We start from the raw sequence: 12,650 nt of genomic DNA, 5'->3' as shown, positions 1-12,650 counted from the left end.
CATAAAGTAATCATAAAGATTATTGTGAAGTTATAAAGATTATGTAAAAGATCATAAAGCAAGTAAGAATACATGATATTTTTCACTCTCTTACTGGATGAATAAAAACAAATAAAACTTAATAAACTAATGACAGAAAAATTTAAAAGCCAAAAAAAAAAAAATCTGTATGCAGGTTAAATTAACCCATGGAACTCCTTCCCACTGCATGTGATTGAGCCAGAAGTTCACTTTATAAGCTGATTAGATGTTTGTATACCTATAAGACTACCCAAAGACAACTCCGGGGAGGAAAAAACATATACTTGAATTTGTATCATGTTACTTCATTGCAAAATACAGAGGACATATGAAAAGAACAAGCATTTTCCTGTATAAGCAACATTATTCTACATTTGCCCATGGAATCTTTTTCTCTTTTTTTTTTTTTTTTTTTTTTTTTTTTGTCTGCTTTGCTCTCAGAAGCAATTGTTGTGTAGGCAGTCTGTAGCAAAGAGATTAGATAAGGTGGACTAATGGTATAATTTGCTGTGATAGGACAATGATTGCATACTTGGCCTATTAATGTGTTGTTGCTTTTAAAATAACGTTCTCCTCTGTTATGGACAGCCACTTCAAGAAATGTACTTAACTAACTTTATTTGCAGTAGAGTATTTTTCATTAGGACAGGTTGGAAAGATATCTCATGATTAAGTGACTCAGAAAGAGCTCCAAAGAAAAAAAGAAATATTCTTTATACTCAGACCAAATCCTGATAATTTCAGCCCGAAAAGTGTGTATAAGAAAATTATAAGTAACTGGGAGAAGGAAATTAGAATAAAAATGGAAATCCAACCTTTACTGCAGCAGATGCCAACATATACAGACCTTTGTACCACATTATAGAGGATGACAGTAGCAGCCTGGGGTATGTATGGACACACAGAGTTTTAAATCCTGTCTATGCTCCTGGGAAGTGCACACTTTTATAAGCACTCACACCTGCCCTTTTGTTATTGTCCACTGCACCCCCTGTGCAAGAAACCCAGCCTCAAACAATCACGACTTCCCTTCTAACACTACTGTGGGATAAGTGTCTCTTGTGAGTATGAACAGCTTCAGCCTCCAGCTCTAACTCTTCCCAGTACTCGAATTCATCCTGCCCAACTACAGACACCATTAAGTCCATGTAAAAATAAATATATGCAGACAGAAAGACAGACATATGTGAAGAACTTGTTATGCTTAATTATAATTCTATGAGGACCATTTAGACTGTCAGATGTACTACCGGCCAACCTCTCAATCACCTGTGCTCAGTTAGAGACACATTGGGTTTTTTTCCCTCCAAAGCCATGCTCTGTTTCCCAGTGCAGATAGTATTGACCTTACCTTCTAAATCTATTAGGACAAACAACTACTAGAAGTAAAGGAAAGACATTTGTTTAGTTCCTGTTGTGGACACATGAGGCATAAAACCTTTGTATCTGGAAGGCATAAAAGCTGAGTGAATTGGGATACAGGTTCTCTGTAGTATGAGATTTCAGAGACTCCTCTTTTTGATTATCAGCTCAACTCTTCCTTATCATAAAACAGAACTCTTCAAAACCTCTTGTATTTTGTGTGCCCCTAAATGCTTTGGGTAAACCATGTCATCTGTTTGATGATTTTAGGGTAGCTGAGGCCACAGAATTTAAGCTTCTCAGTGAAAAACTCATGAAATAAAAAGAAAAGAAATATCCTAGGCAAAACTTCTTGGATCCAGCCCCTACATGTAACATGTTGAGTCAGAAATGATCCCACAAACCTATTTTTGTTCTTTGAAAAATAAAAAAAAGACAACACAAAAAGGCAAAAAAAAATGTTCGAAGAGGCTACAGAGTGTCTGAGTAAGGATTTGCTCTTTCTCAAAAATACCTGTAAGCAGTCCTAATGACTAGCTACAAAGATTTTCATTCATTGAGTTCTATAAGTCACAGAAATTCAAGTGTTGTGAAGATATTGTTGAAGCCTGACACACTACAAAACACACCAGTGGAGACAGGAACAGAGAGACAGAGCACATTGACAGCACATCCAATTCATCGTGACCTATGAAACTACCTTAGTAAATCAAAAAGTGACAAAAGGATATCCACAGCCTAGATACAACACCTATTACTGAGATGCATCTGCAACAGGGTTAGACCCAGGGCACTTGCAATACAGCAGTGCTCTCAAATCTGCACAAACTCTAGGTCAGAAATTTGGTAAAATTAGTCCTCAACTTTTTTCTGTGGCCTGTGATCTTTGTCATCTGAGACCTGACTTCAGAAGATCCGGTCCTGACATATCCCAGGATTCCAGCTTCCTCTGGGTCAAGATTTTGAGTCACAGAAGCTCCTGAACAAATAAGGACATAAGGTTTTCAGAAACACTTGCAGTTTGGACTAATTTTTTTCCACCAGCTTTTTTCTTCCTAATTTCCAGCCATTCATTAGCTGCTTACATATCTGCAAATGCCAAAGGGCGTTTCCAAAATAGTAACATCTAGATATTAAAGTTGTCTCATTTCAGTAGAAAAGCAAGCTTTTTTCCATTCTCTCATCACTAGCACACAAAGAATAAGAATACCAAGATGCTCTTTAGACTTTGTTTCATTGTTCTTGTTGTAAAAATATCAAGTTTCTGGTCATTCACAAAGTGTTTATTCAATTAGAGAATGTTAGTATTTTTTTCCTCAATCTATTTCTCATAGAGCAAGTTTTTGTCTAGGTTACGTAGAAAACAGGAACATTGTTGTCTGAATGGTATGAAGCTGTGTCAGAGGAAGTTCAGCTGGGACAGTAGGGGAAGTCTCTTTACTGAGAGAGTGCTTGGTCACTGGCACAGGTTTCTCAAGGAAATGGTCACAGCACCAATCCTGTCAGAGCTCAAGGAGCATCTGGGTGACAGTCATATAGTTTAGTTTTAGGTGTCTTGTGAGGAGCAGGAAGTTTGATTCAATAATCCTTATGAGTCCCTTCCAATACCAGACATTCTATGATTCTGTGAATAAGAAGTGCCCTTCCTTCTCCTCTACTATTAGGACCCAGAGTTTTGAATTTAGGATAAGGATAATATCAATTATAGCTATTGTGATACTTGAGCCACTTGCACCATCTTAGGATTTTCCATGGAAAACATCTTCCTTTGTAATAAAGTCGTTTGGAGACAATTGACCTCTCCCACCCAAGAAGTGCTATAGGTCCAAACACAAGATTAGGATGCCAATGGAAAAATTCCATATGTCGTAAACAACTAAAAACAAGAGATGTAGACCTTTGGAATTGCCTGATAAAGTTCTGGAAATAAGAGTTTTCAGTGCTGGCCTTTGTTTTAAAACTTGAACTTCCTCTAAGAGTAATCTAGTTTGCTGTTAAAGGTTGGGGTACAAACTATCCCAGAGCAGCAGATTCTGTGCCACCTTTACGGGTAAAGGTGGCTCTATGGTTCTTTTCTCCAGGAGCAGTGCAAGGAAATAGTGCATGTTCTTGATTTTTGAGAGAGTTTACAAGGGAGAACAGGGACTACAAATTAATAGCCTCTTTGGGCAGAACACTGAATACTGCCCTTAAAAGCTAGGCTTCCTGCACACAATCCAGTGAAAAAAACAGTTCCACAGTCACGTATTTTACACATGTGAATCATAGTTTGATCAATACTGTAGGATAACAATTTTAAATGCAAAAAAATCACTTTTTTTTTAGGCAATCCTGCTGGTCAAACATCCACTCTTGGAATGAGGCTAGTATGTTACTGTCCATAGCTCCCATTAGCAGTATGTTTCCTATTCATGCATATAACCAAGGAGTATTGCTCATACCCCTCATACATGACAAACCCATCTTTTTTCTGTTATTGTTACTGCTACTGCAGTAGGATGCCCAAGGCATGGGAATCTGCGCACTTCATCATTCAAAGACTACCTTTGCTCAATTTTTGTTTTCTTCAATACCCCCTGCCTTTAAAAGCCAAGGATTATTTTAATGCCTTCCTTCCCACTGGTAGAGTAGAACATACATTTTCCCCTGAGGCTATGGTGCACAATATGCTGTGTATCTGTCTGCTGTAGTGCTGAAGGGCTGGCACATTCTGCTGCAGACCAAGGGGGTAATTTCTATGACATCCTCCTTCCTGGCTGTACACAAAGCAAAGGTCTTGAAGTTCTTAGCAAAGCTTCACTTCTTTTATGTATCAGCATGAGGCTGTACGATCATGAGACTGCACTATCTGCCTGTATTAAGTACACCAGTCTAGACAGGGAGATCATCAGGTTGAAAAATTATTGCAAGCCACCACTTGTAATTTATGTTTTATCAACATAAAGCCTCTACTCATATTTAATGTAATTAATACCTGTTTCCTGTTGTACTGTATTAAATTTTACCAACAAACATCCACATGGAAGTTTATCTAAGAAAACACATCTCCTGCATTGTGCCTGACCATTGCTGAAACCAGTAGAAATTGCATTACTTAGCATTTCACACCAGCATCTTCACTTATCCTTTCTTATCCTTTTCTGCTTCAGTAGTGTCCCAAAGGAGGAAAAAAAACAAGAAATGCAAAAAATTATTTTATCTGTCCAGCAATATGGACATATATACAGCCAATACAGTCTCAAAACCTATGTATCAAAAAGCTCAAATCTGTACATATGAGGCCCGGAAGGTTTTACTCCCATTAATTCTCGTATAAAATCATAATTTTGGCATTTCGGTGGATGGACCAACAAATCCATAGACCAAGGGAAAGTTTCTTCTAAATGACTTGGCAAAAACAATAGCAAAGCTGAATTACAGGTATCCATGTCAAAATATAACTTTCCTGTCATGTGTCAGTCTTTTTACTTTTTTTTACTGCTCATTTTTAAGTATGTGGAAGAGAGCGTAGAGAAAAATCTCACCTGGGAGAGTCTGGCAAACTAATTACAATTTTAGAAAAGACACCTGTAGTGAGTTGCATAATATCAGCTAAAATCTCCTATGGGTAACAAGAAAATCTATGTTGCAAGGCTGGGAGGGAGTGGCTGCTAAATCCATAGCTGCAATCTATTAATGCACACATACATATGCACTCACATTGACATAAATACTCTTACATACACTATACACTGCATCTCTGCTTTGAATCTCAGTCAGAAATAATTACATATTTCTCTTAATGTCAGAATGAAAGAACTCCAGGCACAAAAAATAGCTTTTATATAGCCATTTTGTGTGTTGAGCATACTGAATAAATGAGGCTGATGCTCTTTCTGCTGCTTTGGCTCTCCTTGCTCACTTTTCCTGCTCTCCAAGAGGACCTACTCACTTGGGCTCCACTGGGCAGGCTGGACGATGCAAGTCTGGTACAGCCTCCTTTCCAAGAGCAGCCTCACACATCCTTACCCAGGACAGCACACAGACTGGGATTCTGGACAGCATTTCAATGGAAGAACACAAAGATTCTTTAAACTATGATTTGAGAACACCACCCTGTTTCAGCAGTGTACCATAAGCTGAATACAAAATATGGTGCTTTTTAACAAGGACCATTATGTAAGAGACAGACAGACATCTGAATATCAAATTAAATGTATACAAAATATAATATGAAAATGCTTTCTCTACTGTTTTATTTTAATGTTATCATAAAAAGGGTGGTTTTGAAATTGCTATTTTAACAGCCAGTATCTTTTTTTCTTAGTTGAGGGGTTTTTGGATTTTTTTAATAAATATTCTTCTCTATGGTGTACAAGTACATATAGTAGGCATATACATTATTTGTAGCTATGACTACACAATGTAGGTATAGCTGCGACTAGACAGTGTGTTTTTTGAACACAGGTTTCTCTTTATACATGTAAGCACAACAGCATAATCTGAATTACAGTAACTGAAACTTGCAGTGGAAATTAAATTTCATAAAACATTTAAAACCATAAGTGAACATAAATCTCGACTTTAAAAATTGAAATACCTTCTGTCCTCTACATGAGGCTTGTGTTGAGGAACAAATTAGAGTAACTTTTGTTTATCGCTGAAAACAATTTTATTCTAAACAACCAAAAAGAATAACATCAAGCAAAGCTTGGTTTAGCTCCTCAGGTGTGCAGACATATTCCAATTTCCTTTCCTCAATGATTTTTATGCAAATCAATGCTGCACAATCTCCTGACCTCTTTTACCATCAGACTGGGACAATGACAGTAAAATAATTGGATTGGCATATTTGTATTTTATTTTATTTTATATTAAAAAGTTAGTGCAGGACAACTGAAATGAAAAGAATGTCACTTTCTGTTAATTCCAAGCTGATCAAGTACCAGCATTTCATGCCAAACAGAGTAAAGCAAACAAAGTGATTTGGGCTGTTAGTCCATTTGTCCCCATGTGCATATACTTCACATCCCCCTCAGCTGTTAATTCCTAACAACCGTGCTTTCATCCAGAACAAGGGTAATGAGAAAAAACCAAGCAGTGTTCCTTGGGGAACTGTTAGACTAAAAGTTACCTAAGGACTAAATCCCACTTGTGCCTCCTGCACGTGATAAAGATGAGCAAACCATTCAATACTCCTGGCTGATTTAAAATCCAAATATGCAAACAGCATTATGGAATCCAGACAGACTATTCTGCTTTGCTGATGACAGATGCAGAAAAAAAAAAAGCTGGTCTGATTAATCTTTTGACTTTGAACCACCAGAGAAGTGGACACCTCGTTTTAAAGAGCAATGCAGAGCCCCAGCTGAAGAGCAGGTGCTGCATGGTATTTGCCTTTCCTGCAGAGGATGCTAGCTTGCAGGACTAAGCAGCTGACCGTGAAAATTCTTGGCCCTAAGTGACCCAAGAACAGATTATAAATCCATCCTATAAAATACAGCAAAAGCCCCATTTGTTCTTCCACCCTTTCAATATGTGATGTTATACATTTGTGATTCTCTCATTTTATTGGACTCTTTAGAAAGCTGTTTATGATCATTTGCGGACAAAACAAAGGCTCATTGTAAACTCTCTTTTAAATAAGTTGGAAGGTCAATATGAAACAAAGGGCACCACTTTCATAACTGCTTACATGCAAACTATGCTTGTGTGTATAATATTACAATGCACTTCAGCAAAGGGATAGAGTCCTAGCTAATTACAAAGCTAACATATAATAGCATTGCATTAGCAGCCCAAGAAATTCCTATTGAATTGCATACATCTGAAAATAGAAAGACATGGTTGTGCTGAAACTTAATTATCTTGGCAAAAACTGTGAGGGCTTGATTCTCAGAAGACATAAACACAAAGCTCTGCTTTACACTCCCAAGGATCTAATTCTTTGTTTATTCAGACAACCTCCATCAGATAAAACTTACCATTTGGATTGACTGATTTGCCTTCTTATTTATAGTATCTACGGCTAAGTAACACAATTACTGCGTGGTTTGTGAGAAAGGGAAAGAATACTTCTGACATACAAACACAAGGCCTGAAAGAGACGATCAGTGTGCTCTGCAAGATTAAAAAAGTTAATGCTGTTGCATTCCACCCTAGGCAGAGAAGACAAGCCTTTTCCAAGGACAGGTCTGACTGAAATGCTTTTTTATGGGTTCAAAGTAAAACATTATGGCAGAAAAATGAATACAGCTTTGTTTGTTTCTTCAGTCATCGTTAGCAATAGACATAAGGGTATTCTGGTTTTGAGCCCATATGGAAAGACCATCAACACTTTCTGCTTCTGGGTCCTTTGCCAAAATACCATATCCCACATGCCTTTTACCTTAAAACATAAAAGAAAAGGTGTTGTTCTGGTCAAATAAAGGAATAATTTTTACTAGCATACGTCTAATGTTAAAGCTGCCTAAATCCTGCCAAAGACATTACAACACCATCTGCAAAACAGATTTTCATTAAATTGATCAGTTTAAAGTTAAGCAGCTAGGCAGATGATGCTTTTGAGCTAACCTTTAACCTTTAACCTTCTTAAACTGAAATCAGGTCACTCCTTTTGGGTGATATCTTTGCTGCTTGAGAACACGGGAGATAAAGAGATATACCAAAACTTAAAAATCATAGGATCAATATTTTGTCAATAAAAGGTAGTTCTCGTACAGTTCCCTGTCAACCAAGGTAGTTATCATACAGTCTGCTAACTGCTGCCTCCCACTTTCCCTGAGCTTCTAAATAGTTGCACACACAATGTAAACTGCAGTAAATATACAGTATAAAAGCAATTACTATTGAAGGTATTATCAGCTAATCAAATAATATTTTTGATAAACTGGCTTCAAATATTAATTTGTGATTAGAAATTGATCATGTCATTCAGTTACTTGGTTAAGTAAATTTAACTTTCAGACATTCCATTTACATTAAAAAAAGGCTGTCTTGTACTTATTTATTTATTAATAAAAGTATTTGGAAACTATTTTATGAGCACAGGACATGATATATGCAGTTCCCTGAAAGCTATTTGACTAAGCTACAAAATGGCTGCCTTAAGAGCAGTCCACCTATATGTATTTTACATCCACAGAGACAGATTACCGTCCTGCCTCAGCTTCCCAAATCTGCAGAACCTGAATGCTTCCTCCTGCAGAATGGAAATGCACTCTGTTGCTATAGAAGCTTTCTCTGTTTACTTGTGGAGTCACCGAATGCTTCTTGATGGATGCTGCCAAGAACTTGCAACTCTTCTGTGGTTTAATTTGCTAATATCAAGCTCCACAATTCCAAAAGTAAGTCTTTGGGAAATTCATTTAGACCAAGCTGGGTTCATTTAGGGTAAAGCCATCTTTGTTCCGGTTCTTAGCAGCCACATTACCAACACCATTTGAATACTGCACTTCTGTAAGGAACAACCAGGCCATTTCTTCTTTAAATAACTTAGAAAACAGCTAAAGGTTCCACTTTGCCACATTTAGAATCTAACTCTAAAAGTGACATTTCTGTACTGCCTAAAATTATACAGCTTCAGAAGAGAAGCTCTGATGTTCATGGCTGCTTTAAAAGCCACGGCTATGAAAAGACATCCTTTTATTCCATCAATAGTTAAGCACAGGGAGAAAAATCAAGCTGTTACGGCAACATTTATAAGAAGAAAATTCACAAAACAATAACATTTAAACAAATATAAATGACTGAAGAAAAACTTTGAGGTACTTGACAAAGCAAAGGAACAAAGCCACAGATTCTTCTGTGCTTTCAGATGGTTTTAGTATTAAGCTTTTTATTGCCAAACCATATTCACAGCACCTTAATTTTAAAAAAGAGGAGCTGCTTGAATATAAACACAATTCATGAATATTCGATATTGCTCCCAAGGCATATATCTATTATTCATACAAATTAATGTTCTTTTTTCCTTAGGTGCTCTAAAAGTTTATCTGATGTATCAAGAGAAAAAAAGTTTACAACTCTCTTGGTGTAAACAGCTTCACCAAGACCTGACAAAACTATCAAGTCTGCTAGCAGATAACTTAGCAGATTTTCAAAACTGCATTTATTTACATCTTGAGGCCTGAATGTACACTTACAGTTAAGAGCAACGTTTTCTGTGGGATATACAGAGAAATTACATTCTATTATAGAGCACACACATCTAGAACATCTTGGTCATTTGGGACACATTGTAGCACTTCATGCCAACCCCAAATCTTAAAAAAAAACCCACTAATACTCCAACTGATATTTTTGATGTGACATCACTCTTCTTCAAATTAACCTTAAAATAAAATTATATGAAAGCAGTGTATGCGTGTGTATATGCTATCTGCTTTCTGAGAGTCATTAAACCTAGTGGGGTTCAAATTTCCAAGATTCTCTAGGAAGTCACGAGGGACAGAAACTTTTCAAAAAGCTGAGACACTCACTAGCAACTCTAGGGACAAGTCATGCATCAGGAGAGTCGGAGAGAGTTGGAACCCTATAACCACAGGGTTAGCAGCCAGACACTTTCAATTGTCCTACTCAGGCCACGAAGCCTAGAGGGTATCTGGGAGTTTATGGATTCCATTTCCACTGGGATGTCCTTAACTGATTTAAAGACTGAGCTCCAAAGGCTAGTGATGGTCCCTTGCTGAGTATGATAGCTGAGACATAGATGCTACTGAGCTGCTCCATCTAACAAACCAGGATTTGGCAAAGAAGCAGATTCAGCAGCTGGACATTTTCAGTGAAGAGGGCCAAAAGCTAATACTCTCCCATAGCATCCCACATCAAATATTTTGTAGGACAGGCTGGAAACCCAAACATATTTGATAAAGGTTTCTCAAGGGATCAGGTTGAGTGAGTGAAGAGAAAGTACTGTTTTGAGTAGATAGTTTGTGTACCTTGTGACTATAGGGTTTTGTTTTTTTTTTAAATAAGCAGCTGGCATTTTGTTTTCAACAATTTCAATTGAAATTTCAATTTCAGAAGCTTTGGCAGTAAAGCCATCTGAGAGAAGCCTTCTGCCTTCCCTTCTCCTACTCCATCATTACTGTCTGTGGCACCGTATGGAGTGGCATGTCTTTGAATGGTGGCATTATAGAACAAATAATTGAAATAATGTAGGTTAACACCCCAAAAAACAGATGGGGACCAAAAATGTGGTTGTTTTGTTTGGGTTTTTTGTTAGTTTTTTTTAACAAACCCTGACTTAGAGTGTGGCTGCATAATGTAAATGGAGGAATCAAGGAATGGCTTCACGGATGACAGGGAGCAGGAACCTTTAAAGGGAGTTTAGATGCAGAGGCAGGCTATGTCACTAGACTCTCAGCTCTTTTTCTACTTTTTGTAACAGGATTTTAGACCTTAAAAAAAGGCAGCAAAAAATAAAACCCTCTAGAATTAAGGAAAAATGCAATTTAAATAAAATATATTATTAAATCAGCAGAGCAGCCAGCATTGTGGGACAGTATAATAGACCAAAACTTGTGTTACTACCATTTTTGCTCACAGTAGATGCACCAAGGTTAGAACTATCAGGTTATAAACTGAAAATCTATGTTACTGCCTGTGCAGAATGTATTAGCTCAGACCAACCATTTGAACATGGCTGAACACCAGAAAAATGTTATTTCTTGCTTAAACTAGAAGTCTGCTGAGACTTTTCCATATTTGTTCTGTATGTACAAGTCTTCAACATGATTAGAAAACCAGCATAGTTGCTGTAATCAGCAGATGACTCCTGATAGTTTAGTTATCACAGATTTCTAGTATAAATCAATAGATAACACTTGCAAAATGGATTTTCTAATCATATTTAGAGCTTGTTACAGTGACTAATGGTTTGCAATATTTCCTGAATTTTTATATCCCTAGACAAAAGAAGTTTTTAATAAGTTACAAAGTTATTCATCTTGGAAATGAATGTGTTATATTTTGTACATGAACCAAGACAATCAAGCCAATCCAGTAAACACACTGCAGAAAATAAGTTACCCCATAATTAGGGTTTGGAAAAAGTCATGACAAGTTGTGTAATAAATGGTATTCATCACTCCCACATATTCATTATATCCACATAGTTTTTTCCAGTAAAGATAAAAATATAGTTGCCATTCTACTAACATATTTATCTACACCACACCCTTTAATGTTTGTGAAAAATCATTACTGGTTTGGAAAAGAAAGGCAGACAAAAGGATGACAGTGCTTACTTTTGAATATCCTTTGTAATAACGTGGCATATTGCATGTGCTTACTGAAAATACCAATGTAAAATAACTTGGCTGTGATACATTATGGTTGCAAACAGATACATATGCCAGAAAGTGATCTCCTTTCCCTATGCACGGTATGGGAAAAACATCATTTTCCATAATACCTGTCAAGCTTCTGATCAAAATGTAATGGACAAAGTTCGTAAAGGTTATGAGAGATGTAAACCACCATTTATTATGAGAGAACTTTTCTAAAAAAATGACTTATGGACCCTGTGTTTGCAGGAAGTGCCTCCTAAATGACCCCCAGGCGACTCAACAGGATTCATCTGGAGCACTCCTCCCTGACTAACCTGCAGTTTTTGTTTGACTATATGCATGTTCAATAAACATTTACTCTACTAATTCATCAAAGTCCTGTTTGATGAGCCCTGAACGGGTTAACTTCCCAGCCTACTTGGTGCTGGCCGGAGTTGCTGTCACAGACTTACCTTGTAGAGTTTCAGGGCTGCCTCATGCCTGTGATTGGTAGTATGTAAGCGCAATTTATCCACGCTGTTGGTGTAATAGTCACAGGCGTTACATTTCAGGTGAACCGGGTTGCCAATGGCAATACACTTCAGCCTCCACTCATTAGTTTTGCCGCCTTCTTTAATGTGAGCCACCAGTTGATATTTCTGCATATGTTTGTCAGTCTTGCAGTGGAGCTGGAAGTTTGCTTTGAGCTGAGTGTTGTAGTTACAGAGCTTGCACTGGTAGATGTCTCCAATTACAGCCCTCCACTCCTCTTCGGGGAGTGAGCGCTCACTGCTCACATGCACACTTAGGGCCTCCAGGCTGTCAGAGGTGAATTTGTTGCAAACAGCACACTGGAAAAGCTTCAGCGCTGGGTCACTGATATAAGGTGACAGCTCTCCTGCAGTAAGGAGGGACAGGTCATCACCCATTAGCTGACCACTGGCAAGCCGGATTTCAGGCGGCAGCTCATTATTTACTACAGGAGAAAAAAAATTAAAAGGGAAAGTAGAGACCAGC

At 37.5% G+C, this 12,650-nt stretch overlaps 1 protein-coding gene across 6 annotated transcripts in view; it reads right to left on the bottom strand.

Moving 5' to 3' along the window:
* Positions 1-12,650, bottom strand: part of ZFHX4 (zinc finger homeobox 4) — a 197,192-nt gene that overhangs the window by 151,356 nt on the left and 33,186 nt on the right. For 5 of the 6 annotated variants that reach the window (XM_038130225.1, XM_038130229.1, XM_038130223.1 and 2 more), the window contains exon 3: positions 12,107-12,609. In XM_038130225.1, the coding sequence (XP_037986153.1) occupies positions 12,107-12,609 (503 nt within the window). The remainder of the gene's footprint in view (positions 1-12,106; positions 12,610-12,650) is intronic. The other variant, XM_038130228.1, reaches the window with a different exon arrangement.

This window comes from Motacilla alba, chromosome 2 (genome assembly GCF_015832195.1).
Source record: "Motacilla alba alba isolate MOTALB_02 chromosome 2, Motacilla_alba_V1.0_pri, whole genome shotgun sequence".
NCBI lineage: Eukaryota > Metazoa > Chordata > Aves > Passeriformes > Motacillidae > Motacilla > Motacilla alba.
The sequence above is the reverse complement of the archived record's forward strand: the minus strand, read 5'-3'. Positions and strand labels throughout refer to the sequence as shown.